Below are 25,211 nucleotides of genomic sequence, written 5' to 3' on the forward strand. Positions count from 1 at the left end.
TCCACTCTTTTAGTATATATGTAAGTGTTTGGACAGGTCATTGCCATGCCACCCGACTGCCCACGAGCAGTAAGTGACTGGGGTAGATTTCTGGTAGTTTCAGAACAGAAGCACAAACTGTCTGCACCCTGGTTTCTGAGGGCAAAACTTGTATGTAGGTGTGGTGCTGAAAGGGATACAAGAAAGTGCAAGAAAGACGTGGACTTACTGGAATGAGTCCAGTGAAGAGCCATGAAGATGATAAGGGATTGGGGTATCTGACATACAAGGAGGGGGTGAAAGGGCTGGGACTGTTCAGCCTGGAGAAAAGAAGGCTCGGGGGGATCTTATCAATGTGTATAAATATCTGATGGGGGAGCCAGACTCCTTTCTGAAGTGGACTCCTAGTGGACGAGGGAAAGGCTGTGGATGTGGTCTACCTGGACTTCAGTAAGGCCTTTGACACCGTCTCCCACAGCATTCTCCTAGAGAAGCTGGCGGCTCACGGCTTAGACAGGTGGACTCTGCGCTGGGTCAAAAACTGGCTGGACGGCCGGGCCCAGAGAGTTGTGGTGAATGGATTTCAATCCAGTTGGCGGCCGGTCACGAGTGGTGTTCCCCAGGGCTCAGTACTGGGGCCGGTCTTGTTTAATATCTTTATCGATGATCTGGATGAGGGGATCGAGTGCACCCTCAGTAAGTTTGCAGACGACACCAAGCTGGGCGGGAGTGTTGATCTGCTCGAGGGTAGGAAGGCTCTGCAGAGGGACCTGGACAGGCTGGATCGATGGGCCAAGGCCAATTGTATGAGGTTCAACAAGGCCAAGTGCCGGGTCCTGCACTTCGGCCACAACAACCCCATGCAGCGCTACAGGCTTGGGGAAGAGTGGCTGGAAAGCTGCCCAGCAGAGAAGGACCTGGGGGTGTTGGTCGACAGCCGGCTGAACATGAGCCGGCAGTGTGCCCAGGCGGCCAAGAAGGCCAATGGCATCCTGGCCTGTATCAGAACTAGTGTGGCCAGCAGGAGTAGGGAAGTGATCGTGCCCCTGTACTCGGCCCTGGTGAGGCCACACCTCGAATACTGTGTTCAGTTTTGGGCCCCTCACTACAAGAAGAACGTCGAGGTGCTGGAGCGCGCCCAGAGAAGGGCAACGAGGCTGGTGAGGGGTCTGGAGCACAAGTCTTATGAGGAGCGGCTGAGGGAACTGGGGCTGTTTAGCCTGGAGAAAAGGAGGCTGAGGGGAGACCTCATCGCTCTCTATAACTACCTGAAAGGAGGTTGTAGCGAGGTGGGTGTCGGTCTCTTCTCCCAAGTAACAAGCGATAGGACGAGAGGAAATGGCCTCAAGTTGCGGCAGAGGAGGTTTAGATTGGATGTAAGGAAAAATTTCTTTACTGAAAGAGTGGTGAAACATTGGAACAGGCTGCCCAGGGAAGTGGTGGAGTCCCCATCCCTGGAGGTATTTAAAAGACGAGTAGATGAGGCGCTTAGGGACATGGTTTAGTGGGCATGGTGGTGTTGGGTTGACGGTTGGACTCGATGATTTTAGAGGTCTTTTCCAACCTCAATGATTCTATGATTCTATGATTCTATGATTCTGTGGTACCCAGTGACAGGACAAGAAGCAATGGGCACAAACTGAAACACGGGAGATTCCCTCCGAACATCAGGAAACACTTTTTTACTGCGAGGGTGGTTGAGCACTGAATAGATTGCCTGGAGAAGTTGTGGACTCTCCATCCTTGGAGATATTTAAAACCCTACTGGATGTGCTCTGGGGCAACCTGTGCTAGCTGATCGTGCTTTGAGCACGGGGCTGGACTAGGTGATCTCCAGAGGTGTCTTCCAACCTCACCCATGCTGGGACTGGGTACCAGTGAGGGCTGTGGAAAAAAAAAGGCAACCTGCCAGCCAGGAAAGCTTGTTGCCAGCATGGCATTTCCCTGCTGGCAATGATTTCTCTAAGGCCTGTGGAATCCTACACTTCCTCTCCCGGTTTTTGCATCCTTGCAAATATGTACCTCCCTAGTTTTCATATCATTTCAGCTCCTTCCTTTGGACTGCATCACATACAAACTTGTCTTCAGCACCCGGGTACAATGCTGTTGCCTCAGTCTGTATTTCTAAGGCAGTCTTGTGAGAGATCATGCGCTCATCTTCGCTAACAATGCTGGCCTCAATGCCATTTCCCCCATTGTCCCTGCAATTACCTTTGGGACATTTTCTGTGGCTTCTTTTACCTATGATACATCTGTCTAGTTCTGGTCCATTTACATTTTTATTTAGTTTTCCCTAATGCAAAAGAAGCTATTTACCAGGTATCAATAAAAAAATTTAAAAATCTAGATATCATCCCTGGCAGGTTTCTGAGAACACCTTACTGACATTGAATTTGTCAGGGATTCGTATTATCCAGGTTCTGTACAATTGCAGAGTGGATGCTTAGTCCCTAGCAAGTAAAAATATAACAGCTGAATGAATAATAAAATTCCCCCAGCATATCCTGGGGGATCCTGGGGGATATGATCCAGCTTATCCCTTAGAACTGGATCCACTTTCTGCCCGGGGGTTGTAATGCACAGCTGTGGAAGCTGAGGAGATCTGCCTGCCCCTCTGTGGTGTCCTGTCCTGGTGCAAACCACGGGGCCTTGCTGGGGCAAGCAACTTCAGCCACGAGCCAGCTAGTTCGACCCTTTACACACCAGCGACCAGGAGGCAATGAGGAGACAGGTCCTGGAGTGCTACACTCCGAGGGAGGCGGCGAGTGGGGACAGGCTGAGGGCAGAGTGACCGTGTCCCTAGATGCCCGCGTCTGAGGGCGAGCCTGGAGGCCTTTATTTTTATCCCCTAGACAAGTCATCTGCGAAACGACTTCAGAGCAGCTGTAGCTCGGTTTGAACCTTCCTGCAGACAGTGCTAGTTCCCTGTTCCCCCTGGTGTAAACACAGCCCCATGCCGCAAACCCACTCCCCGTCCAGGTGGCAGCCCCCTGGGCTCTCGGAGGTGACTGCAGGTCCTCTGTCACCAGCAGACCAAGCACTCACCCAGCATGGGAAACCTCCCTCAGCCCGCGACGACAGATGCAGCAGGGTATTCCCATGGCGTCGCACAAACTTCGTTCGGATTTTTTTTTGAGCTCTTTAGCTTGGCAGCGCCGCTTGCTCTTCCCCTTGTCGATACCCAGAGAAATTATGCAGACTGCCAGTGCATGAAAGCAGAAACTATAACTGCTTCGAAAATAAGAATTGAGGTGAGACAGCAAAAAGTCAGCTGCACCGAATTTACCCAAGAAAATATGTTTTTGTAGAAGTGTGAGCAAAGGGCTAAAGAACCAGGCGAGGACTGAGCAGCCAGAGCGGAGGCAGCTGCTCGGCTTGGCGGAGGCATCCTCCGACAGAAGGAAGACGCTCCCCGACCCCCAGAGAGGCCCCTCTTCTCCTCGTCCCACAGCCGTTTCCTTCAGGCTCAGGTCCCGGGCCCTCGCTTTTGAAGAAGTGGTTTCACTGTGGGCAGTGACGTGCACCCTTAAGGCAACCACCTGCGTGACTCGGTTTCACTCGCTGGGGCCGGGGGACTGCAGGGCATCGCCAGCCATGGCAGCAGGCTGGCCCCGCGGCTGCCCCGCTGGAAGCCCGTTTCAGCTAGCAGGTAAGGTCTCCTCGTGCCGCTCCTTGGACCGTTTCCTCTCCATTTCCCAGTCTCTCACTGCATCCCTCCACATCTTTCCTTTCTTTCTCCTTTGACTTCTTATCCACTCATTTTCTCCCGCATCTTTTATTTTCTGTCCCACCTTTCTTCTCTCTTCTGGGGATGCTCTTCTCCCTCCCATCACCCTAGTCTCTCCCAGCCCAGCCTGTCTATTGCTCTCACTGCAACGGATACATTTCATGCTCAAGGCAAAAAGTATTTAAATATACTGATTTTTTGTTTTCTTTTTCCTGATGTAAATGTGTTTCCTACTATTAATGCTAGCTTGACCAGATCACTTTAAATGATCTATCTGCAACTTCCCAGGTAAATAATCTGTGAATCAGATACCTTGGTAGAGTGAAATATAACAATGCATCTGTATCTTACCAGGTTTTGTTGTTGTTGTTCAATGATCTAAATAGAAGAAGGCATTATATTAATATCTAGAAAGTGCCTTTGCTTTGTTTGAGTGAAGAGTTTTGGATTTTAAAGCTTGAATTCCTCTACTGAAAATCATCCCAACATTTAACTGTTAAGAGAAAATGAAATAACATTTGCTTCCATATCAAATGCCTGAAACTATTTTTCTCTAGCTCTAAAATAAATGACCTGCTCCTATCAAACATGATCTTACTGATTCAAAATCCAGGACTGAAACAAAAAGAGAGTGTGTTTTTTCCTGATTGACGCAGTTCTGATGCATGCCTGGGAAAGTTATTTACCAATCTGCGGTCCATTTTCAGCTCCACATACAGGGATAATAATATTTACTGCAAAGAGCAATTGTTAGATATTATTCATTCATGGTTGAAAGTCTACGTGAGCTATTTGAAGAGAAGGTGGAGTAAAAATGAAAATGAGTATTTTATGGTCTACTGCTTTGTATGACTGCTGATACTACTACTAAGCAAACCCTGTCAAAGAGGGATTTCTGTGTTTTCTCCTTGATTGAGCTTTGCTAGTCTTGCAGGCTGCATAACAAAGTAAATAAAAATGATTAACATCTGGGATGTGATGGTGCCCAAAGGCCCCTGCGAGGGATAGACTTCAGCATGGCTACGAAACAGTTCTGCAGGGAGAGAGCAAAAGGTAGGGGAGCCCCAAGGTGTGATTATCCTCCGGGAGGACTGGTGTTCTTTCTGTTGAGATGTTTAGTCAAGGCGAGGTATATAGGGAGGCAGTGCTACTTCTTGTAAAGCCAGCTGATATAGGGAAAAAAAGCAAATGCTTTTGGATGTACAAACCGGCTAGGATTTGAAGGATCAGAGGCATAGCTGATAGCAGAAATCCTGAGAACTGCTAACTCCATACATCTCTTTCTAGCAGATCACTCTTTAAAAGCATTTTGATGTAAAAAATGTTAAGCTTTTAGTGAATTATATGTAATTTCTTAAAAATGCATGTGTTCCCTTTAAGAATCTATCTGTTGTCTAGAGATAAGACCTAGTAATAAGTTGTGCAGACACACAGACGGTATCCACATGATGAATCAGAATCATCAGAAACTGCAACACTTAATCAGCAAAGAAAAGCTAAACTATAATAACACCTAGAGGAGAATCTCCACAATATCTGTAGACTTAAGGCAGGTCTGTCTTTAAATTATAGGTAAAAATTGCAGGAAAGAAAAAGCATTTTGCCTGTGTTATTTGCTGGAAATAAATGCTCCTCAGCAGCAAGGAATGTAATCCCAAGAACTTTAGAAAACAATATATACAATATATATGTAAATACAGTTATATACATTAAAAGCACTATTCCAGTTCCTCATCTTCTTAACTTTTTCTGGTCATCCTAAGCAAGAGCTTGTGGTTAAAGAGAACATTATCTAGTGTACAGTTAGTCTTGCTGTAGTGGATGAGGAGGGAGGGTGGATGGGGCCTGGGAACTGAGGCAGTAGCATAGTTTTGTTTTTTACAAATTGGAGAATTTTGTGATGAACAGAGACTTTTGGTGACCTTTCTCATCAGGGGAAGTTTTCCGTTAACAACCACTCTTGCTCCCTTTGCTTTTGTTGCATCCTCTCTTACTAAGAGCTGTTCATGGGGTTACCCACAGTTTCAGGGCACCTGAGAGAAATGAAGCTGTGAGATGCTGACTGTGATCTCCCTGTGGCTGGCAAATGAGAGGAAATTTTATGTGAGCAAGGACTGCAAACTCAGGCCCTAACAAGCTCTGGATTAGATTGTGGTGTGTCTGATTCCACAAAAACTATAGGATAATACTGTTGAAAAACCCCTTACAGAACACACAGGTGTCCATTACATTCCTGTGGCGGAGACCCAGTGTGAGATGGGCCAGCACACTTCTGCTTTTTAAGGAGAACCCCAGAAATGCTTGGGACCCAGCTGTCAGCAGGTTCTGTCCATCTCCCAGCAATACACCAGCTTCTCTCTGACAAACCAGCTGACAAACATTCCAGAGCAAGTTCAGGCACCGAGCCCCACCACGGGCAGGAAGGTGAAATCAATGAGCACTGCAGGGGGAATCAAGTTTGATCCTGACTGCAGTCTCTTTCCCGAAACATGCAAAAACCTGGGTGTAAGCCGGCTGTGAATGCTGGATAAGGCCAGTACATGGTCTGCTTACTCAGGGAAACAGTCGTGCCTAGCAGAACATATTTTCATGGTCATCCATCACCATGTATTTCATGGATCAGAAGATAAGGTATCGCTTCTGAAGTGAAGATTCCAGAAAGTGAAAGGATTGTGCAGGAAGAGGCTTATTTTCCAATGGAAGTAAATGCAATGGGTATTTTATTTCTTTTGAGGTTTGGCCCCATTTGCTTTTCCCCCCTTTTCTCCAGAAAATTCCTCAGGTTACCCGTATTTCAAGCTGCTGAGAAGCTGGAAGATGCCCAGAGTGCAGCCCGACTGCTAGGGCCACTCCCACGTCTCTGCCCAGCGGTGCGTGAGTGCATGCTGCTGTGACTGCTCAGCGGTGGCAGGTTTCTCAGCGGAGCAGAGCTGAGGGCATCCTGTCCTTCTGCAGCATCCCCTTCGAGAGCCCTTCCTATAATGACCCCAAAATAATACAGCATAGAGCACCTCTTGTTCACGGGTTTCGGAAAATGTATCTTTCAAAAGATCTGAAACTTCATGGCATAAACGCACCCAGGTTTAAGATTCTGCACTGTTAGCTGAGAAGCTGTTTTGGGTCATTGGGTTGAGTTAGGTGTTCTGAAAATCTTCATGGAGATGTTTGCTGCGAAAGGCAGGGATGAAAAAGTCCAGCAAACAGCAGTGGGAATGAAATTGGAGAGTAAACCATTTACAAAGAAAAAATGTGGAAGAGCAGGAGTGGATGACCGATGAAGGCAGAAAGCAATTTCAGTTTTTTATGGTAACACTGGAAAAGGACAAGGACTGTTTAATCCCACTGATCACACACTTTTAAAAGGAAAATAGGGACCAAAAAATCACTCCAGAGCCAACAAACAGGAGCATTTCTCAAATGGGCAGGAAGACCTTATTTCCCATATGGCTTAACCCTATTGCTGTTAATAGAAATACATTTAAGAAGATGCTATAGGACTCTAAACTGAAATGTGATGCAAAATGCTTCCTTAAGGAATCTGTAACCCTTCCCTTCAAACACAGATAATACCCTAAAAATTGCTGGTGTGTTTGAAGGATAAACTCTTCCTTTCTCCTCTATATTTCATGAGAAATAAGATGATAACAAAGCTAGACAGATAGCTAGAGAAACATTGTATGCCTATTTCTCATCCAAAGGAAGGAATGGCTCCCTGATTTTTCTAAGGTGTTTCCTTAAAAACTCTGAAAAAACTGAACAGGGTAAACAGACAGAAAAGCTAGCTTATCGCCTGGATATTTAGCTCTGTTACTGTTGTAAAAGTAAGACATTATTTACTCTTTTCTTCTGTCTAGGCTTAATTGTGTAGATAAGATTTCTAACGGGTGAGATACAAGGGCTGGTTTGAAAAGTGTTTTATTGTTACAACGTGCTCTTTAAGGGGTATGTTGGATTTTACATTTGTACAACTGCTTGGGAATTGCAATTTTTTTTTAAACCTAACCTCATAATGATACAAATAAGATGAACTAGTGTTTATTTTTTGTTCAGTTTTACCAAATTTTGTACCAAATACCAACTACCATTTTTATCAAATACCTTGGATTCATTTTTATCTTTTCATATTTTGTAGCAAAACCATTCTCTCCCACTCTCCCTCTTTCTGTCCATCCTTCCCACACACACAGTTCAGGCCTTCTCTGTTCCCTCCTCACCCCCTTTTCCAGGAAAGGAAGGACAATATACTATAGTCAGTTGTGGAAACCATTGTTTTAATTTAAAAGGGAAGTTTTACAATACTAGGATGACAAGTAGTATCATTTCATTATCTGCCATCTTCTGTTTTCATTTCTCTTTTGGGCAGATCCTTTTCTCTTTGTTGATGGGGTGCCAGGAATCTCATACCTTTACCTTTAGGTACTTAAATAAAGTAGCCCTTGCTTGCAAGAAGTTAGTAATTCCACTAATGTCAGTAGAAGTGCTAGAGTGTGTCTGTTAATGAGACTGGAGTACTTAAACACAGAGCAGTTTAAAAAAACAAAGGGAGTTAAAGCAAGCTTAATAATGTAATTAGATGAGACGTATCTGTTTGCTTTGCTTCAGGGTTGTCTATCCAGCTTTTTAATGGCACACAGGTGCCATCCCCAAGAGCAAACATCCTCTAGAGGACAGTCAAGAACAAGGACAGCCCAATGCCACTTTCTGATTAGTGAGAGACTTCTGTGGTGGCATCACACCAGCGCTTCTTTACCGACAGAATTATCCCTTTGTTCACAGAATCACAGAGGGGTTGAGGTGGGAAGAGACCTCTGGAGGTCATCTGGTCCGACCTCTTTGCTCAAGCAGCCACCTAGAGCCCTGGTCCTGCCCAGGACCCGGTCCAGTTGGCTTTTGAATATCTCTGAGGATGGAGACCACCACCATTCTGGGCAACCTGTGCCAGTGCTGGGTCACCCACATGGTGAAAAAGTTTGTGCCCATTGCCTCTGGTCCTGTCATTGGGCACCATTGAAAAGAGCCTGGCTCCGTCCTCTTTGCACCCTCCCTTCAGGTATTTATACACACTGGTAAGATTTCCCTGAGCCTTCTCTTCTCCACGCTGAACAGTCCCGTATCTCTCAGCTTTTCCTCATAGGAGAAATGCTCCAGTCCCTTAGCCATTTTTGTGGCCCTTCATTGGACTCTCTCCATTATGTCCATGTCTCTCTTGTACTGAGGAGCCCAGAACTGGACACAGCGCTCCAGGTGTGGCCTCACCAGTCCTGAGCAGAGGGCAAGGACCTCGACCTGCTGGCAGTACTCCTAATGCAGCCCGGGATACCATTGTGCACCACACTTAGTGGGATGGAAAGGTCTGGGTGATGTGGGAGCCAAGAAGCAGCTTCCCTGAGAGGACGGAAGATGTGGGCGAGAACCAGAAGAAGAACCAGCCACAATGTAGGCTTTTCCTCAGAAAGGGAGGTTGCCATGGTAGCTGAGGTTCACTGCCTTTTCAGCCACTTTTCAGCCACTTCCCAAAAAAGGGGTGTCCTCAGCAGTCCCAGTTATTCTTTGTAAACTGGATCACAAGTGGCTGGAATGGCACAAACTGTGGGTAGAGCAGCAGGGATTTCAGTGAGCTCCTTTCGAGCACCAGCCTGAGCAGAGAAGTCACCACGGGATCATGGTCCAGGGGAGCTGTGGAAGGGCTGTCATTCATTCAGCTAGTCCCATGCAAAGCAGACAAATGAGTAATGACAAGCAAAATAACAGTTCAGCTGTTTGAGCAGTGCCTTTATCTCAGACTCACAGGGAAGGTAGAGGGAAAGTTATCTTAGTGAAATGAAAGGCAAATAAGGGTTTGAATACAACCCTGAAGTCCTTCCTCACCAAGCCCAGGTAAACAAAAAACAGAAGAGGCAGGAAAGAGAGATAAAATGAAGCTAAATGTCTTGCTTGCTTCAGCCTTCAGCATTTGCTTCGTGCTAAGGAGATAATTTTTTTTTTTTTCAGATAAAAAACATGAGTTACCGGCATAGACTGAAAACTCAAAAAGGTGATTTCAAAGCAAATCTATAAATTAAGGAGGAACATGGTGCTTGGGCCAGTTCATATTTAGCAAAGAAGCCTGCAACAGCTAAAGGGGTTGGGCTACTCATAAACATACACAATCCCTCACTAACATCAACTCATTCCTGAAGGAACAGCAAGTCTCCTGTACTCAGGTATATGGTTAGAAAGTCTGAAAAATTATAGAAATATATAAATAAGTCAAACTGGATTGTTATTCATCCTGGCTTAAATGAATGCTGAAATCACAATATGAATCACAGAGCATGATTTGGCTATCAGTCCGCAGTAAGGTCAATGGCAAAAGTAGTCAATAAAGTATCATGTGAAGAATGTGCTTGTACCTCGTGTCATCATTAGCTTATTTTTACTACATAAGGCACTGAAGCAAACATATCTGTAAGTAATCAGTAAAAAAGCAGGAGTAGCTCTGCTGACTCCCAGCTACCTGTTCTGTTGGAGGTTTTGTTTGATTCTCTGACAGAGGAGTGTAAAATGCATCCCCAGTGTGATTCCTGGTTTGAAATCTTCAGCCATCTCAAATTATTCTGTCTTAAAATCTCTACGTAACCTATAAGCTGGCTGCAATGAGCCATAGGCAGGGCTGCTGACTGTCCTCCTCTAAGAAGAAAGTACTAGCATTGAAAGGCATAATTTTATCCAAATGATGAAGTTTGCTGAAATCTGTACCAAAAATGTGTTAGGACATAACAAGACAGAGAACAAATTCTTGGAAATGATGGCCAAGTCATTAGATATACAAAAAAACATGAAAGAGTAAATTCCTTGCAGCTGTTTTCATCTGGGACCTGAAAATGGGGATTGGGGAAAAGATGAGGAAAATGAAAAATAGAGAAAATTAATTTGTGAACAGAGTCTTCCTTGCTGCACATCGCAAACTATGTTGGAGTAGGCAGGTCTTGGCAGTCATGTTCCTGAGTCAGACTGAGCAAACTTCTTTCTTTCTTATACGTTGAAAGGAGATCTTTTAGATTCAGATGTGGACTAAATTTGGAAGGACTAGGGAAGCAAACTTCTTAGGCAGAGGCAGCGTAGTTTTACTACAGAAGCTGACAGAAAGTGAATAAGTTATCAAGCAGCAGAAGCCTTTGCTGGCACTTGCACTGGATGAATTAGAAATGGTTATTCACTGTGACAATAAGTTCTGGTTTAATATCTCTGCAAAAGAAGCGCTTTTTAGACCACTATCATAAATAGGGGCACAACCTATTTGAAGATGTTCTGCTGAGTAGGAAGTTTTTGCTGTATATGCATGAGTTGTTCTTGTGCAAAAAATAGTTTTTTCTTTTTTTTTTTTCCCCCAAAATGATAGAACTGAGTCAGAATCCTATCTGAGCCATGCAAGGATGACCATGGGATCTTCCCAGAAAGGGTCAGTATTGTTAAGCTTTCTGTCTTTTAATAGAAAATCAGAAAATATTTGCTGGAGACCCCGTGGAAGAAAAGAAGAAAAAAAATCAGTTATCCATCATCAATTATTTAATTAATGGATGAAAGACCTTGCAAGGATTTTTTGTTTCACGTTTCATTTCCTAAGAATAAAAAACGCAGGGCAGCTCCGCCGCAAGCAAACGGCAGCCAAACTGGTGGAGTTAGTTACCAGCCGGGAAAACACCCCTGCACCTCAAAGGGCCGGGCGCGTATTCAGCGCTCGCCTCTGCTGCCTAACGCCGGCCCCGGTGGAACAGCGAGCCGCGGGCGCCCGCGGGCAGGCGGCGGGGCTGCGCGGGGCTGCGCGGGGCTGCGCGGGGCGGCAGCGCCCCCTGGCGGCCTCCGCCTGCCCGCCTCCGCGGGCCTCCCCGCCGGTGCGTTGGTGTTCGCAGCTCTCGGTCCCTCTGTGGGAGAAGAGCCCCGGGAAGAAGCAGCGTGTAATGCCGTAGCCTGAACGGCTTCAGGTGGTAAAAATGGGGTGGGTGGGTGGGTGTGTGTGTGTGGGGGGGGGGGGGTGCAGGTGCAGGTGGAAAAATAATCCAGGTGGAGAGTTGCAGGCAATGGCAAACAAGACTGGCAGGTGACAGTAGCACTCCAGGATGCTGTATACACAGAGCCTAAGCACTCCTCGAAACCGCATGGCTTCCCCTACTCCCCGCTTCTCACTGCTTTCTTGCTCAGTGATTCAAGTCCAGAGATTCTTGGCTCCCTTCCACCAAACCCTCCTGAAGAGCTATCACACTCTATAGGCTTTTTTTTTCCGTCTCAAATCTCAATCATGCTTGAACATGACTGTAAATAATTAAATCAGTTCATGTGATGTTTGTTGTAATTAACTAGTAAGACCAGATAAATGACTGGTCCTGACCTAGACATACCCCATCCAGTGTTACAACAACTATTGTCACAATTAGCATGAGCTGCAACAGGGGCATCTTGTCACCCACCTTGCTTGTTAAACCTTGTTCTAACACAGTTATTGTCCTGCAACACAGAGCAACACCTCTGGCCACATCATCATGTGAGAATGAACTCACAGGTTGCATTTTTTTTGGAAGCTGGGAGTTATTTAAGCTGAAAGGGTGAAGGCACCAAGGAAGGAAGGTGTGCTAAAAGATGAGGAATGAGAAAAGTTGAGTTTGATGGGAGAGAAATAAGATGTGGGTAAAAGATAGGAATTCATTTAAGATCAGTTCTTTCTACCTACCCTGCCTCCCTCTGATTTTTATCATATATATATTGAGTAAAATTCTCACTTCAGGATCCACCGCTTTGGGGGTGATTTGAGAAAAAGGCAGCCACATGCAAAGGTGTGGGTTTTTTAAGAGTTAATGCATGCGTATTAGGCTCATCCATGTCCCCACTTTTACGGATTTGTTTCTGGCAGCACATGACTGTGAGAGAACTATAGCTTTCCTGGAAAAAAGGGTCCTTCTACCTTCCCTGATCAGGAATAAAATTCTGGAAAGTTGATCCAGAGAGTCTCCCCCAGAGAAAACAGTCAGAAGCCAAATAAGAAGCAAAACATAGTTTGCTTTATGTTAGTCTCCTGAGCTGTAAAGCAGAGTGGAAGATTGTTCCATGTCTAGGAAAGGCCTGACTGCTATGTAAAATACTAAGCACCCGGAGTTGAACACAAACACAAGATGCATCCCTTGGTACGTAGAGAAAGGTTTTCTCTTCATCCTTCACAGTGCTCCAGTTTCTCAGCTATTCTCTTTCTGATAAACTCAGACTTTGAACATATTTTGGAGTGACTTTCCCAGTTTTCCAAAGGCTTTAGTCATTCCCCAGTTGAAAATAAAATTTTGTAAGCAGTTCCGTTAGGTGAACCCTCTGATAGCTGAACTAGCTTAAACATAGCTTCTTGGTTTGATATCTCTCCAGTAGATTCAGGCCTTTTTTCTCAGCACCGTAACATGTAAGCCCATTTTTTGACTTGTACAGGCATTTCCCCATGTATGTGCCTACACATCTTGATGAAATCCTGACTCAGTTTATGGCAACTAGAGGTTTGTCTGACATCAGTGAGAACAAGGTTTCTCCTACTGCATTTATTTTTGTATAACCTATAAAAAGATAATGAAGATGGAAAGCAGGCATAAACAAACATTGTTCAGAGGCAGCAGTTTATTTCCATTCCAGCTTCACGACAGTTCAGCAATACACAATATGATTATGCATGCTGCATATTTGATATTCCTTACCCAGTGCTTTCAGTCTCTGCAGTTCTTCCTTTGGGCTTTCAGGAGGATGGCTGACGTGCAGACCATAACAGCAGTCCCTGAACAGGCCAGCTAGAAGCTGAAAGATCAGGACAGTGAATCAGAGCATTACCATTTTCCCAATAATTCTTTTCTTGATTCTGCTTCTTCTGAAAGGCTCACTCATGCTCTCATTTTCTATTTTGTCCATGTAATGTATTTCTCTAAGACCTACACAAGTTTAGGCCACTCCATGCTGTGTAAATACTTCTGACTATCACATTACTAATTTTTTCTCACTGTAAAGCAGCTGGACTCATCTCAGGTTCAAAATACCTTTCCTTACCTTAAAAAGGTTCCTGGATTTCACAGGAATAAAGGTAGAGGACAGCAGTGACAAGCTCTAGCAGTTAACAGGACAAGGAGTCCTATTTTCTCTTATACATGAGGGTGTCAGGGTGCTCACTACTCGCTCTTCTAGCATATACTCCCACATACCGTCCCTTACAGATGCAGTTCCAGTTCATCAGACACCTTGTTTGCATGTCTTGTTCACAGTCTGGTTGCTACATCTGTCTGCTTCTGCCTAACTTTTAGCTGCAAATCTTTTCCTTGTTTAAATACATCTTTCCCTTTCCTACTACAGCGTTAGGCATCCTGCTAACAAGGCAATGTGATCAAAGTGGAGTAATGCCAGGGATAAATTGGCTCGGCTTGTAAAATCAGAAGCTCAAACTATTTGCAGATCAGAAAGCTGAAGCAAGGGAATGCTTAACAGGCCAAATGAGTTGAACTTTTGAGGTCGTATTTTCAGGTGGTTTCAGCTGGTGTGTCTTGGAAATCAGTGGACATAGGTTGGTTTCCATCAGCTAAGCCCCTGGCTGTGAGCCGGTCAGATGGTCTCTGGTTTGAAAAGGCTGAAAGGTAAAGTGGCCAACAAACAAACAGAAGTGGAGAAAGCTGAGCAGAGGACTTGGTGAAAGGCTAGTGGGAGGGCTGGAAACCTGGGTTGCATCGATGGGGAGGAATTCAGCATGCTTGGTGTAGATACCTAATGTATACCTGCCTTTCAGCTGCCCTCTGGCACTCACTGTCTCAAGAAGTTCCAACATTATCTTTATAGCCAATGGAGGGAGATACATGTCTCCACAAAGAAGTCCTGTTCACCTTTCTTAGGGATCACAGACAGACAGACAGGATCTTCCTCAGAGGTCTGCAAAAGCAGACCATCGCCTGTGTATTCTGTGGAAAGGTGGCACCCAAAATGAAGTGTATGCTAGGTGCCTGAATGAGAAGGACTCAGTCTTAATCCACATTTGCCAAGAGGGCTGAGAAGAGGTTGTCTAAGTTTTGCCAGCTTAGAGCTCGGGTAGCTCCAGAAGGCACAAACTTCAAAGAGGAGATGGCAGCAACTCTTACTCATTTGTTCCTTCTTCCAGTTTTGCTCCTTCCATCACCTGCAGAAACAGTCTCATTACTTTCATCCTTCAAGTGCTTCCTGATATATTTACCTTTTTTCCTCCTTTCAACTCTGCACCTTGCTTTATGTCCAACCATCTCAGGGGATGAGGCGGGAAAAAAAAAGAAGAGCAAAAAACCAAGACCCAAGGGCAGAAATTCTCCAGGTCACCAGGAGAGAGATGTTATTTTATGATTCAGTGCTTATTTGTACTGTTGAGGGCTGGCTTTAGGGACTTAATGGAAATCAGACACGTTTCACCCTGCCAGTTGTGCAGTCTTACTTCTGTTTTTCTTGTTTATGTGCAATGGTGAGGGCATGATTACTATAGAGCTCTTTCAAGGCTAAAAGGTGACTTTTCAAGCTGCAGTCCCTGCAGAAAGGCTTATATGAAGCATTCCAGAGAGATGATGCTTTTGAGGCACCAGAAGCTTTCCCACACTGCTCCTTATGCACAAGGAGAAATGACATTTGCCACTCCTGCCAGGGCTGGGAGCTGGCAAGTGTGCTGCCCTGGCTGTGTAGGCTCCTGGGGCGTGACAGAGGCATGAAGGTATGGAGGAAGGAGAAGTCAGGAGAAAGACATGGGCTTACTCTTCCTTGTCCTCCACTTTCTGCATTTGCTTTCCTCAAAATAGTGGGAATTGCTGCCTTGTTTGCTTCCCGGAGGGGAAAGAGCACAAGGCTGTGAATGGCAGCTCAAGGGAAGAAGCATCTAACCTGGACCTCACTTGCGAGCTGCTGGGGTGCACAAATCCATGCCAGGAAGGCTCAGGAGAGTGTCTGGTATGTCAGATCAAATACAGCCTGTCCTGGAGAGAAAGGAAAGGGAAGACTAGATCTTGAGTCCTTGGGTGAGCTGAGTGTGGGCTCTAAAGGCAAGTTGGAGGACTTTATTTTGCCATTGCAAGTTGAAGGTCTTCATTTTGCCATTGCTCTGAGCAGGAGTGAGGGGTGCTTGGGGAGTGTTCCTGACCTGGACATCTCCTTACTGCCAATGGGAGGGATGGTGCATTATCATCCTCCAGCTCACAATGGGCAAATGCTGACCTGCGACTGCAGGGTTTGGTGCTGCAGGGCCCTTTCAGAGACACTGATGCAAAGTGAGCTGCAAGAGGGAGCCTGTGTTTTGTAAGGTGGTTTCTAAAGGAACCTCCATAACACAGAGGCTTTTGTCTTTAGACATTTTCTGTAATATTATGGGACATACTTCTAAAGTGTGATGTACCTGTGCTTTTGAAAGGTTCTCCAAATAGTGCTTCCACTCAGCTTCAATACACAAATGCAGAGTTTGCAAATGCACATGATATATCTGCATATTCCTTTTGCCTTTTTTTTTTTAAAAATGTAATCTTTCTACAGTTTTGTTGTATTTTATTTTTACTAAAATGATTATCCCTGAGCAGAGATCTAGACATGATTACATTTGTTTTCTATTTCTGTTTTACAGTTCTTGTTATGACAGCAGTTACTTTCACTTCTGCAATGAAGCAAAATACATCTGAGATTACATGTGTGTTTGTCAGCCAGAAGGATGAAGGTTCAGGAACACCAGAGACATCGGTATCTCCTAAGGTAATCTAACAGGGAACGAGTTGCTTATAAAATATTCCTGTCCATTCCAGAAAAACCTTCCCAGAAGCTTACAACACCCTAAACCTTTAGGCTGGGGGGATATCACAGTCAAAATAATGAGGATTAGGCCAAATATGACTACAGAAGATTAGAGGGAAATACATACCACAATTCATACTTTGAAACTCTAAATAGATAAGTACCAGTTTTCTCTAAAACTGATTTTTTAATTGCTGACTTGATGCTGTCTCACATCAGCATGCCTGAATATTGCTGAATATTGCTGAATATTGCTGGAAATGTAGCAATGTAAAAAACTATGTGCCCTTAAGAGGGGATTGCCAAGGCCATGGTGGGAACTGGTGGTCTGCCACGGTGTACGTGTGCCACGGCTGCTGGGACTGATGGGAAAGCTGCACCCCCCTCTATTCCCACCATCAAAGCCCATAAATCCCTGCCTGGTCTAAACCTTGACTGAGATACCAAAGCTGGATAGGGCATCAAATATCTTTTTTATTTCTTCTTTTCTGACTCAAAATGGCAGAAGGCCAAGAAGAGGTGGTGTGCAACTAAATTATAAAGCAGCTGAGACCTGCGATTAAAATATTTCCTGAGGATTCTTGTTTCAAGTTAGTCTTATGAAATATTTTTCATTCCTGGACAAATAAATCAATAATTTGGATAACAAATGAAGGTATACCAGTCAAAGCTGTGCTGTCCTTGTATCAGACGAAGCAGAATATGGCTGTTATCTCTAGATATTTCTCAGATCAAGGGAATGGACAAAGAAGGAGCAAAGAATGAGAAGAACCAACTGGGCGAGCACAGTGTGGGGCAGAGGATGCAATGAACTCCGTCCTTTCATAAACTTACACCAGATAAATTTCACCCACCAAAGTAAGGGAGACATTTAGGGCTACTCTTCAGATGGAGCTATTTACTTGCCACCTTTTGCTGCAGCTAAGCTTAGAGACTCATTAATCCATTGGTGGTTTTTAGAATGACTGCGGAATATTCTCTTTCTGTTTGCGATTCTCCTTTAACCGTATGCCACGGTGAGGAAATGAAAGGTGTGAAGGCGCCCAGCCCAAACGTTCCTTGCCTAATAAAGCCCCCAAGAAGTTGAGGAGCAGTCTAGCCAGATGATGCAGTGACAAGAAGTGGGATGCTAAAAAAAAAAATATTCTGGCCCTGCCTTTGCATTGAGGTCGCAAACAGAAAGGTTGTATTATAGTTCTGTGTCTTCCTATGGTTCTACATGAAAGGAAACAAAAATGAGAGTAAAGAATAGCCTATATCACTAGGGGAAATTATCATGTTTCTGGCTAAAATTGTTCTGTGATGTCTGTCTAGAGAACAGAATTAACTAATTCAACAGGAATCCTGTAGTGTTTCCTCCTGCAGTAGAATTCAACATATTTATGAATAAGTTTGACAGTAGAAATGAAAAAAAAACCAAAACCAAAAACAAACAAAATGAAGGTATGATGAAGGTGTTATTTCAGTATAATTTGTATTCGTATTTGGGCATTATGAGGCATTATTAATTTACGAAAACTTTTCCAGAAGAGCATCCTTTAAAAATATTTGAATGCAAAAAGGCAAATAAAGCTAATTGCTAATAAATACATAACCATCTGTCCTCTCGCATTGCAGATTTCTAACATTTTGGAAGATCTTGGGTGTTATTTGAATTCTCAAGGAACAGAGAACATCTATGAACCAATTAAAAATGTGGAAGTCAATGTGTTTGAAGATATTGAATTAAGAGTGATAATGAACATTTCAGAGATCATTTCATGCTTTTGGTTCTTTAAAGAGAGCAAAGCTTGTAAACCTTCATTGGACTCAGAGAATCGGTAAGTGTGATCCAGATGTACTGGATCAAAGAGCCTTTAAGAGGTCATTTCTTTTAGGATGCAAATGGAATATTTTCTGCGACTGTGTTTACATTTAATTTCATGTTATGCGTTATCTTCTTAAATCTTCTAATCTTTCTTAACTGTTGCCACCCGGCAGCTCATTGCTGATTGTCATTTAGACACATATACACATATGAATCTTAAAGCCAAGAATAGTTTGAAATCAGCTCATTCTTTTAATTTGTTTGGCATCATGCATGGCGGTCTCCAGGGACTTTCTGACATTGATCAATCTGAGCTTTGCAGTGCTCATGTGAGGCAAATATCGTGATTTTATAGTCAAAGAAACCGAGGCATGGAGAATTATGTGACTTGTTAGGGTCACACTGCAGATCAGGCAGAGCACAAGCAACAGCACCCTCATTCTCACAGCCAAACCTGGGCTGGAACCTGAGGCTGGATTATTGCCTCCCACTGCAAAACATGTGGGATGGGACTGGAGGTAAAGCATTTCCCTGTGGACCTCTGCAGCTGTCCTAAGCTCAGGAAGTCCATCCTTCCCAATGCTCAGTGTTAAGCATGTGCTTGGCTATCTGTGGTTGTAAGTTCCTACGTGCTGCTTGTGTAGGAAGATACATGATGAAAACACTTCAGGTTGAAGGGTGCTATGTAAATAATGAATCCTAGTATCTCTGAAGTGGTTTTGCAAGAGCTGAAGAGCTAACATTTTATTGTGTCTGCTGCATATCACCTTCTAGATAACAAATACAGCTTTATTTTCTGTTTTATAGATATGTTACATCTTTGGCTTTTTCCCAAATAAAAGAAACACAAGCTGGAAAATACACCCTCTCAGTCATAAGTAAAACCAGCAATTACACAGTAGTTGTGCCTGTTCTCATCCGAAGTAAGTATATCTCAGATGAAAGGGGTCACTCCATCAATAGGTTCAAGGAGAGAGGTTCAAGTTCAGTCAAAACAATGAAGCTCTCGTGTGCTGCATTTCAAGCATCTTCCTAGATTTGCATAGGACTTGGGGCTGTCTTCAGAGACTGAAGTCAAAACCACAGACAGTGTGAGAGTCAGCTTTCGCTAGTCAATAAACCATGCAAATGAACAAATAAAGATGTAAATGTATGGCAGCCCTCTTCTCCCCTATGAGAGATTCCCCTCTGTGCCAAAAGGGACAAATCGAGGGTGGCTTTTATGTGCTGTCAAAGCTCGCGGGCTAGATTTGTTTGCTTGCATCTTAACCTATTTATTCTCGGTGTTGCCGACTGGGCTGTTACCTGGACCGGATCAGGACGTCCCTTTTATATTCTGGTCTCTGGCACTCCAAAGTCATGCCTTGTCCCACTCTGCTGCTTCTCCGCCTGTGCCTGCCACTGGGTCTCTGCACTTCCCAAACAGCTTTTCGTTTTGCAATTCTGTGGGCAGCAAGAGGCACCACCGAGGGAAGGGGAAAGAGAAGGTCCTCTTCTCAGTGCCAGCCTTTACCCTTTACCCTTGTTGTGTTTTAGGGTAAAACACATCAGTACTGCAGCTGCTCAGCACAACGGTGCCCGAGAAGCTGAGATTTTATCTGCTGTTAAATGCTCATGACAGAGCACAAGCAAGGTGCGACTTTTTGAAAGGCTCACAGGGGGAGCAGATTTGATTGAATTTTCCCAAGGACCACACAAGAGACATCTCTGATGCAAAGGCAACTGCTGCAACGAAGTTCAAGCTTCTGTTTGTAAATAGGGGTGTCCAAGAACATAAAAAAAAAACAAACCACCCACATTGATATGATTTTTTTTAACAGAAGAAAAAATACCATATTATTTTGTCTGGAAAGGGCCAAATTTAAAGATAAAATTAAAAAATGTAAAAGAAATTTCAAAGAAAAGAAAGTAAAACATCAATCCAAACAGCTAAGACTGGCAAAGTTAGAACCAAACACTTGTAGAGCCAGGTTTAATAACACGCATCATTACTTGCCTTGTTTTTAGTAAACTGTGACTAGTCATTTTTTATTCCTTCTTGATTTGTTTTTAAAGTGTTTCTTCTGTTTGATTTTTTTCTCTCTCGGGTGTCAGAAGTGTCACCTCCAGTCTCCTTGTTTTATTTGAAGGCCTATTGCATGTCTCAATTATAATTTTAGCAGCTTCATTGAGGGGACAAGGTATTAAATCTTTAATTAAAAATTACATTCTCTACTATATCAATTAGGCTTTAGAGGTAAAAAATGTTATTACATGTGCAAGCAAGAGTAGTTCGAAACAGCCTCAATAAAGATCTTTTCCATATCAATTGCTTGGATTGCATTCTCTTTGCTCCTGTGAATCTAATATCATAATTACAACTCTCATAAAATACTCCAGGCTAGATGTGAACCCTTCAACTGAGATGTGAATCTCTATAGGTGAAAAAAACCTTCTAGGCCCAGCTTATAAGAGATAAATGAAGAAAGAAATTAAAAAGCCAGAAGTATTAGTTTCACCTTAGCATGTCACCTTGCAGGCAATGGAAGTATGACTCTAAAGAAGATGTCACTCTTCTTTGTGGAAGCTGTAATTTCATTGTAAGATGACCTAAAACCAGACTCAGTGCTTTTCATTTTGAGTCAAAGCTTTAGCAGTTTTAATACATTAAATTTTTGTGCTTAGTCCAAATCTGCGCCTGATGGGTTCAGGGAACCAGGAGTTGTCTAGGAACCTTTTCCCCCTGGGTTACAGATATAGGATAGAGAAGTCTGCTGGTTATCAGAAGTCATTATCACCCATTGTTTTACCATTGTGTATCTGATCTGACTGAGTAGTATGCAACGATCCCATTTTGTGTAGAGACTTTGTAGTCTCAACAGATACTCCACCAAAGGCCACGGGCTTGGGATGTGATTTCGAAAGGTATCTGTGCTCCTGCCCAGTGAAATGAATAGCAACCACAGCAAATTAACACCTTTTAGTATCAGTCTCAGGATCATCCTCTGGTGTATAGAGGCAGGCCTTTGATACGGGGAAGCTGTCCATTTAACAATCAAGGCTGAAAAACTCATGAGACCAACTCACAATATCCCTAGGGCAGAATCATTTTCTATTCCCTCAGTGTTGAAACCTCCTGAAACAAATTACTGCTCTGTAACTTCATGTACTATGAAATGAGCAAAACACTGTTTCAAAGTGATTTCAGCATTCCTAAATATTTGCATGATTTTTAACAGAGAAACCAGGCAAACCCTATTTCAGGAAAAGGGAAAAATCGGATGCTATTGAGTGCATATCTGAGAGCTACCCCCAGCCCTCTGTGGAGTGGATATTTTGCAAAACACCTGAAAAGAGGTATGTTGTATGTTTATACGTGTGTTGGATCTCTAGACTGAAAGTTTACCATCTGAAGGAGAAGAAGGGGGAGGCTTTCTACTGCTTAGTGTGCCTGGCGAGCTGGGGAGATAACTGAAGAGCTTTTGTGTCAGAAATTTTGGAGACAGGCTCTGCTGGGTTGCACACCCATATGCTGGTTGAAAATCTGTGTCTACATGGTCCACTTTTGGAGTGCTGCAGCACATTTTTCTTAGAAATTCTGGCTGTTGTGCTCTTTTGGAAACTTTCAGCTCTTGGCTTGGAAAAAGTTATTCCAGATTCTACTATTTTGATGTCACCAGAGCAAATCAAAGGTATCTCATTTCTCTCTAGTCTTTCACAATTTTTGGAAATGTGAATGCATTAGAGCTGGGAAGATGTTACAAGGAATCATCATTTTCCGAGCTAAATTTTTTTTTTTTCCATTCTATTAACATGTAAAGTTGATTCTATTAACAGCGGGAGTAATGCCTTTCTCTGCAGCATGGCAGTTTGGGATCTGGGTCTCATAACGGCTGCTGGATTTGCAGCAGCTCCCACCGCCAGGAATTCAGAGATGTGGTGTGAAAGCTCAACCCCTATGATTTCACTCTTGTCCAGATTCTAGTCACAGCATTACCTGTCTATGAGCCAGTTTGGACACATTCAGGTCATTTCAGCCCATATTTCTGCCTAGGCTGTGAGATTTTTATTTTCTTATCTTCACCTCTCCTAGTTCCTTTTCATTCAGCTATGTAAGATCCAGCTTTCCCACTATTCTTTGCATATTCTTATGGCTTGGAGATTTATCAGATTTATTTGCTTGAGGTTAACCAAATGAGTCAATGAATAATTGTGCTTGTAATTGCAGTTGCCCTGATAAAATGCATGAAGACACTGGGGAAATAGATGGCATACAGAAGGTACAACATGAATTATTTCAAACTTATATATGGTGCTGTGCAGTTAATGACCTGGGCAGAGAATGCACCAGCCTCTTTACAATAGGTAACTTCCCTCTAAGGTTTACTTACATGCGAGCTGGATCCTGCCACTGAACTTAGTTGCACTACTCATCTGAGTCCGCTTTCTGGGCTAAGCTATTTGTTTGTATTCACTGGAACAAATCTAACAGTGAATATGATTGCTCTGTCTCATGTTTAAACCCTAAATTCTAATAGCTATTTGTGGTCTCTGTAAAAAATGTCTTGCCCTTCTACATTTTCTAAACATCTATTATCTTTTTCTGCATGCTTTTAGGACTGTGTTGCAGTGAAACGCTCTTCAAAGTGTTCTTAAATATATAAATTTATAAATAATTATAAATAAATATATAAATTCAGGTTTGCTTGTCTGTTTTTTTAAATAAACCTGACCTGCGCTGATCTCTGTGCTGAACTGTGCCCTATAGATATCTTGTAAATTATGACAAAATTTGGTTTGAGACATCTAAATTCGTCAAATGTACTGATTTCATGATTAATGAGTAATTTTCCCAAATTCTAATTATCTTTACAATATAATAATGGATGTCTATACAACATTAGAAGAAAAAATGTTGATCTAACTGAGCATTTTTCCAGGCAAAGTGACAGTTGTTGTTTCAGTGACAATGTTTTGATTTTGTAGATTTAAATGAAAGACAAACAGCACCTTTACCTGAATTACTTCTTAAAGTCGGGGAACCATTGCTGATCAGATGCAGAGCTGTTTACCATAATTATAAATTCAGAATAAAATTGTCTTTTGAAAACAAAGAAGTTGAGCAGGTAAGAAGACAGGGCATATTTTAAAATAGGTAATATTGGGCACTATCAACTGATTAAATGGGAATCTTTGTTGAAAACTAGGATCGCCAGTTTGAAGGATTAGAATATCAAACAGATCACTCGGCAATTCGGATCCAGTATGCGTTTGCTTCAGCGGCAGGAAGAAGCGATAGCGGACATTATACCTGTTCTTCTACAGTTCATCTGAACCAAACTGCTTTGGTTACAGTTTTAGGTAATTCCAACCCCCAGTGTTAATTTTGTCCCTTGGTTGGTTGTTTTGCTTTGTTTTCGATGTGGGAGTTCTTTGCTTGCAAATATGCAGCATATGTTTTGTAGTTCCTTATCTAAGGCAGAATTCTGTTTGCACTTACTGGCAGTCCAGGAAAGCCAAAAGATTCATCTGAACTGAGTCATTCTGTACCTGAAGATAACCAACCTTTTCTTTATATTGCTTTTCAAATAATTCCCATTAAAAGACAGTGCTTTTAGAAGTGAAATGAAATGGCACTGTGTAGAGGTCTAGTCTACATGATTGTTTCAATGGTATCTCTAGAAACACAGGCTGGGATTCATCTGATGTTATTGTAGGTGACTCTCAGCCAGTGTGACACAAAGCCATAGTGACTTTTTGTCCCCAGGGGGCCATGCCTTGGGCTTCTGGGCAGGGGGGAGTAGTATAGTTGTGTAGCCCTTCTCTGTGCCATCAGCTCAGATGTAGGCAGCTGCAGAGCAGATGCAAACAACTAGAGGTAAAGCACTGCAGAAAACACTGTTCTGGAGCTGCCCGAGAATATAAAATGCATGACCTGCCCTGCGTGTTCAGCTGTTAATGCTCTGTGTATTAGTTTGGCCAGAGTCTGGAACAACCAGTGACTGGTTTCAACTAATGTGAGACAGAAAGGTCCTGCTGTGACTCCAGTATGGGTTTTGAAAAGCTGCAGCCATGGCCTCAGCCTCCTCCTCACCACTTGCTCCTACTCCATCTCCCTTCACTCACGCACAGCACCTCCACCCCACTTTTGCTGCACCTTCGGAGGTGGGGAGGTAAGGCAGAGGTTCTCATGGCCTCTGCTCTTCTGTTTTATATGGTCCCTTCAGGTGCTTGTTGCTGTTATACAGAAAAAAGCAGATAGAAAATCCGTACCAGGCCTGACCTGGGTCCACGAGGAAGGAATTGAACAGTTGGAAGGTTCTTGGTGGTGGGCTCTCCCACTTAAAACCCAGAACAAACGAGAAACGACCATTTCCTCTTACGGTGGGGGACTGACTGACAAGTGGCCATTTGAGTTTGCCAAATATTTTATGAGAAAGTAAATCTGGGGAAGAATTTTAGCTCCAAAAGCTGTGGAACTGGTAGCAGAAAAGAAATGAAAACTTTTGTGTTAATGGAGAACGTTAACCCAGAGAGATGGTGAATAGCGAGTGCTGACAGAGCTGGCAAACTGCCATGCAGAAGTGCTGCTGCAGCTGTGATGGATCTGAAGGAAAACCTGAAACTAGAGAGACAACTACTCCAGCGTTATTGTTTGTTCTGCGTGTCTCCTGCTTTCCAGGCACTGAAGGGAACCATCCTCCTAACACCAAGCTACACAAGGCCTGAAAATTTAAAAAAGCAAAAGCATACCAAAGGAAACATTCTATTTAAGCAACATGTTGATTTAAAAGCCAGTGGTGTTGAAGTTAGTCCAGAACACCCTCAACTGCAAACCTTGTTTCTCAGATGGAAATAATATACAAATAGGCATAAGTCTGGAAATAAGGCATAAAAAAGAAAGCTGTAGTTAGGACTGTGCTGCTAGAGGAGGCACTGGGA

The 25,211-nt window shown here is 43.4% G+C and overlaps 1 protein-coding gene across 1 annotated transcript in view; it reads left to right on the forward strand.

Moving 5' to 3' along the window:
• Positions 1-9,066: 9,066 nt before the first annotated feature.
• FLT3 (fms related receptor tyrosine kinase 3) overlaps positions 9,067-25,211 on the forward strand; it is a 36,879-nt gene continuing 20,734 nt past the window's right edge. The window contains exons 1-8 of the mRNA XM_076339843.1: positions 9,067-9,142; positions 16,320-16,444; positions 18,101-18,303; positions 19,098-19,213; positions 21,509-21,626; positions 22,498-22,634; positions 23,256-23,395; positions 23,477-23,630. Coding sequence (XP_076195958.1) covers positions 9,067-9,142; positions 16,320-16,444; positions 18,101-18,303; positions 19,098-19,213; positions 21,509-21,626; positions 22,498-22,634; positions 23,256-23,395; positions 23,477-23,630 — 1,069 coding nt within the window. The remainder of the gene's footprint in view (positions 9,143-16,319; positions 16,445-18,100; positions 18,304-19,097; positions 19,214-21,508; positions 21,627-22,497; positions 22,635-23,255; positions 23,396-23,476; positions 23,631-25,211) is intronic.

Source organism: Aptenodytes patagonicus, chromosome 1 (genome assembly GCF_965638725.1).
Source record: "Aptenodytes patagonicus chromosome 1, bAptPat1.pri.cur, whole genome shotgun sequence".
NCBI lineage: Eukaryota > Metazoa > Chordata > Aves > Sphenisciformes > Spheniscidae > Aptenodytes > Aptenodytes patagonicus.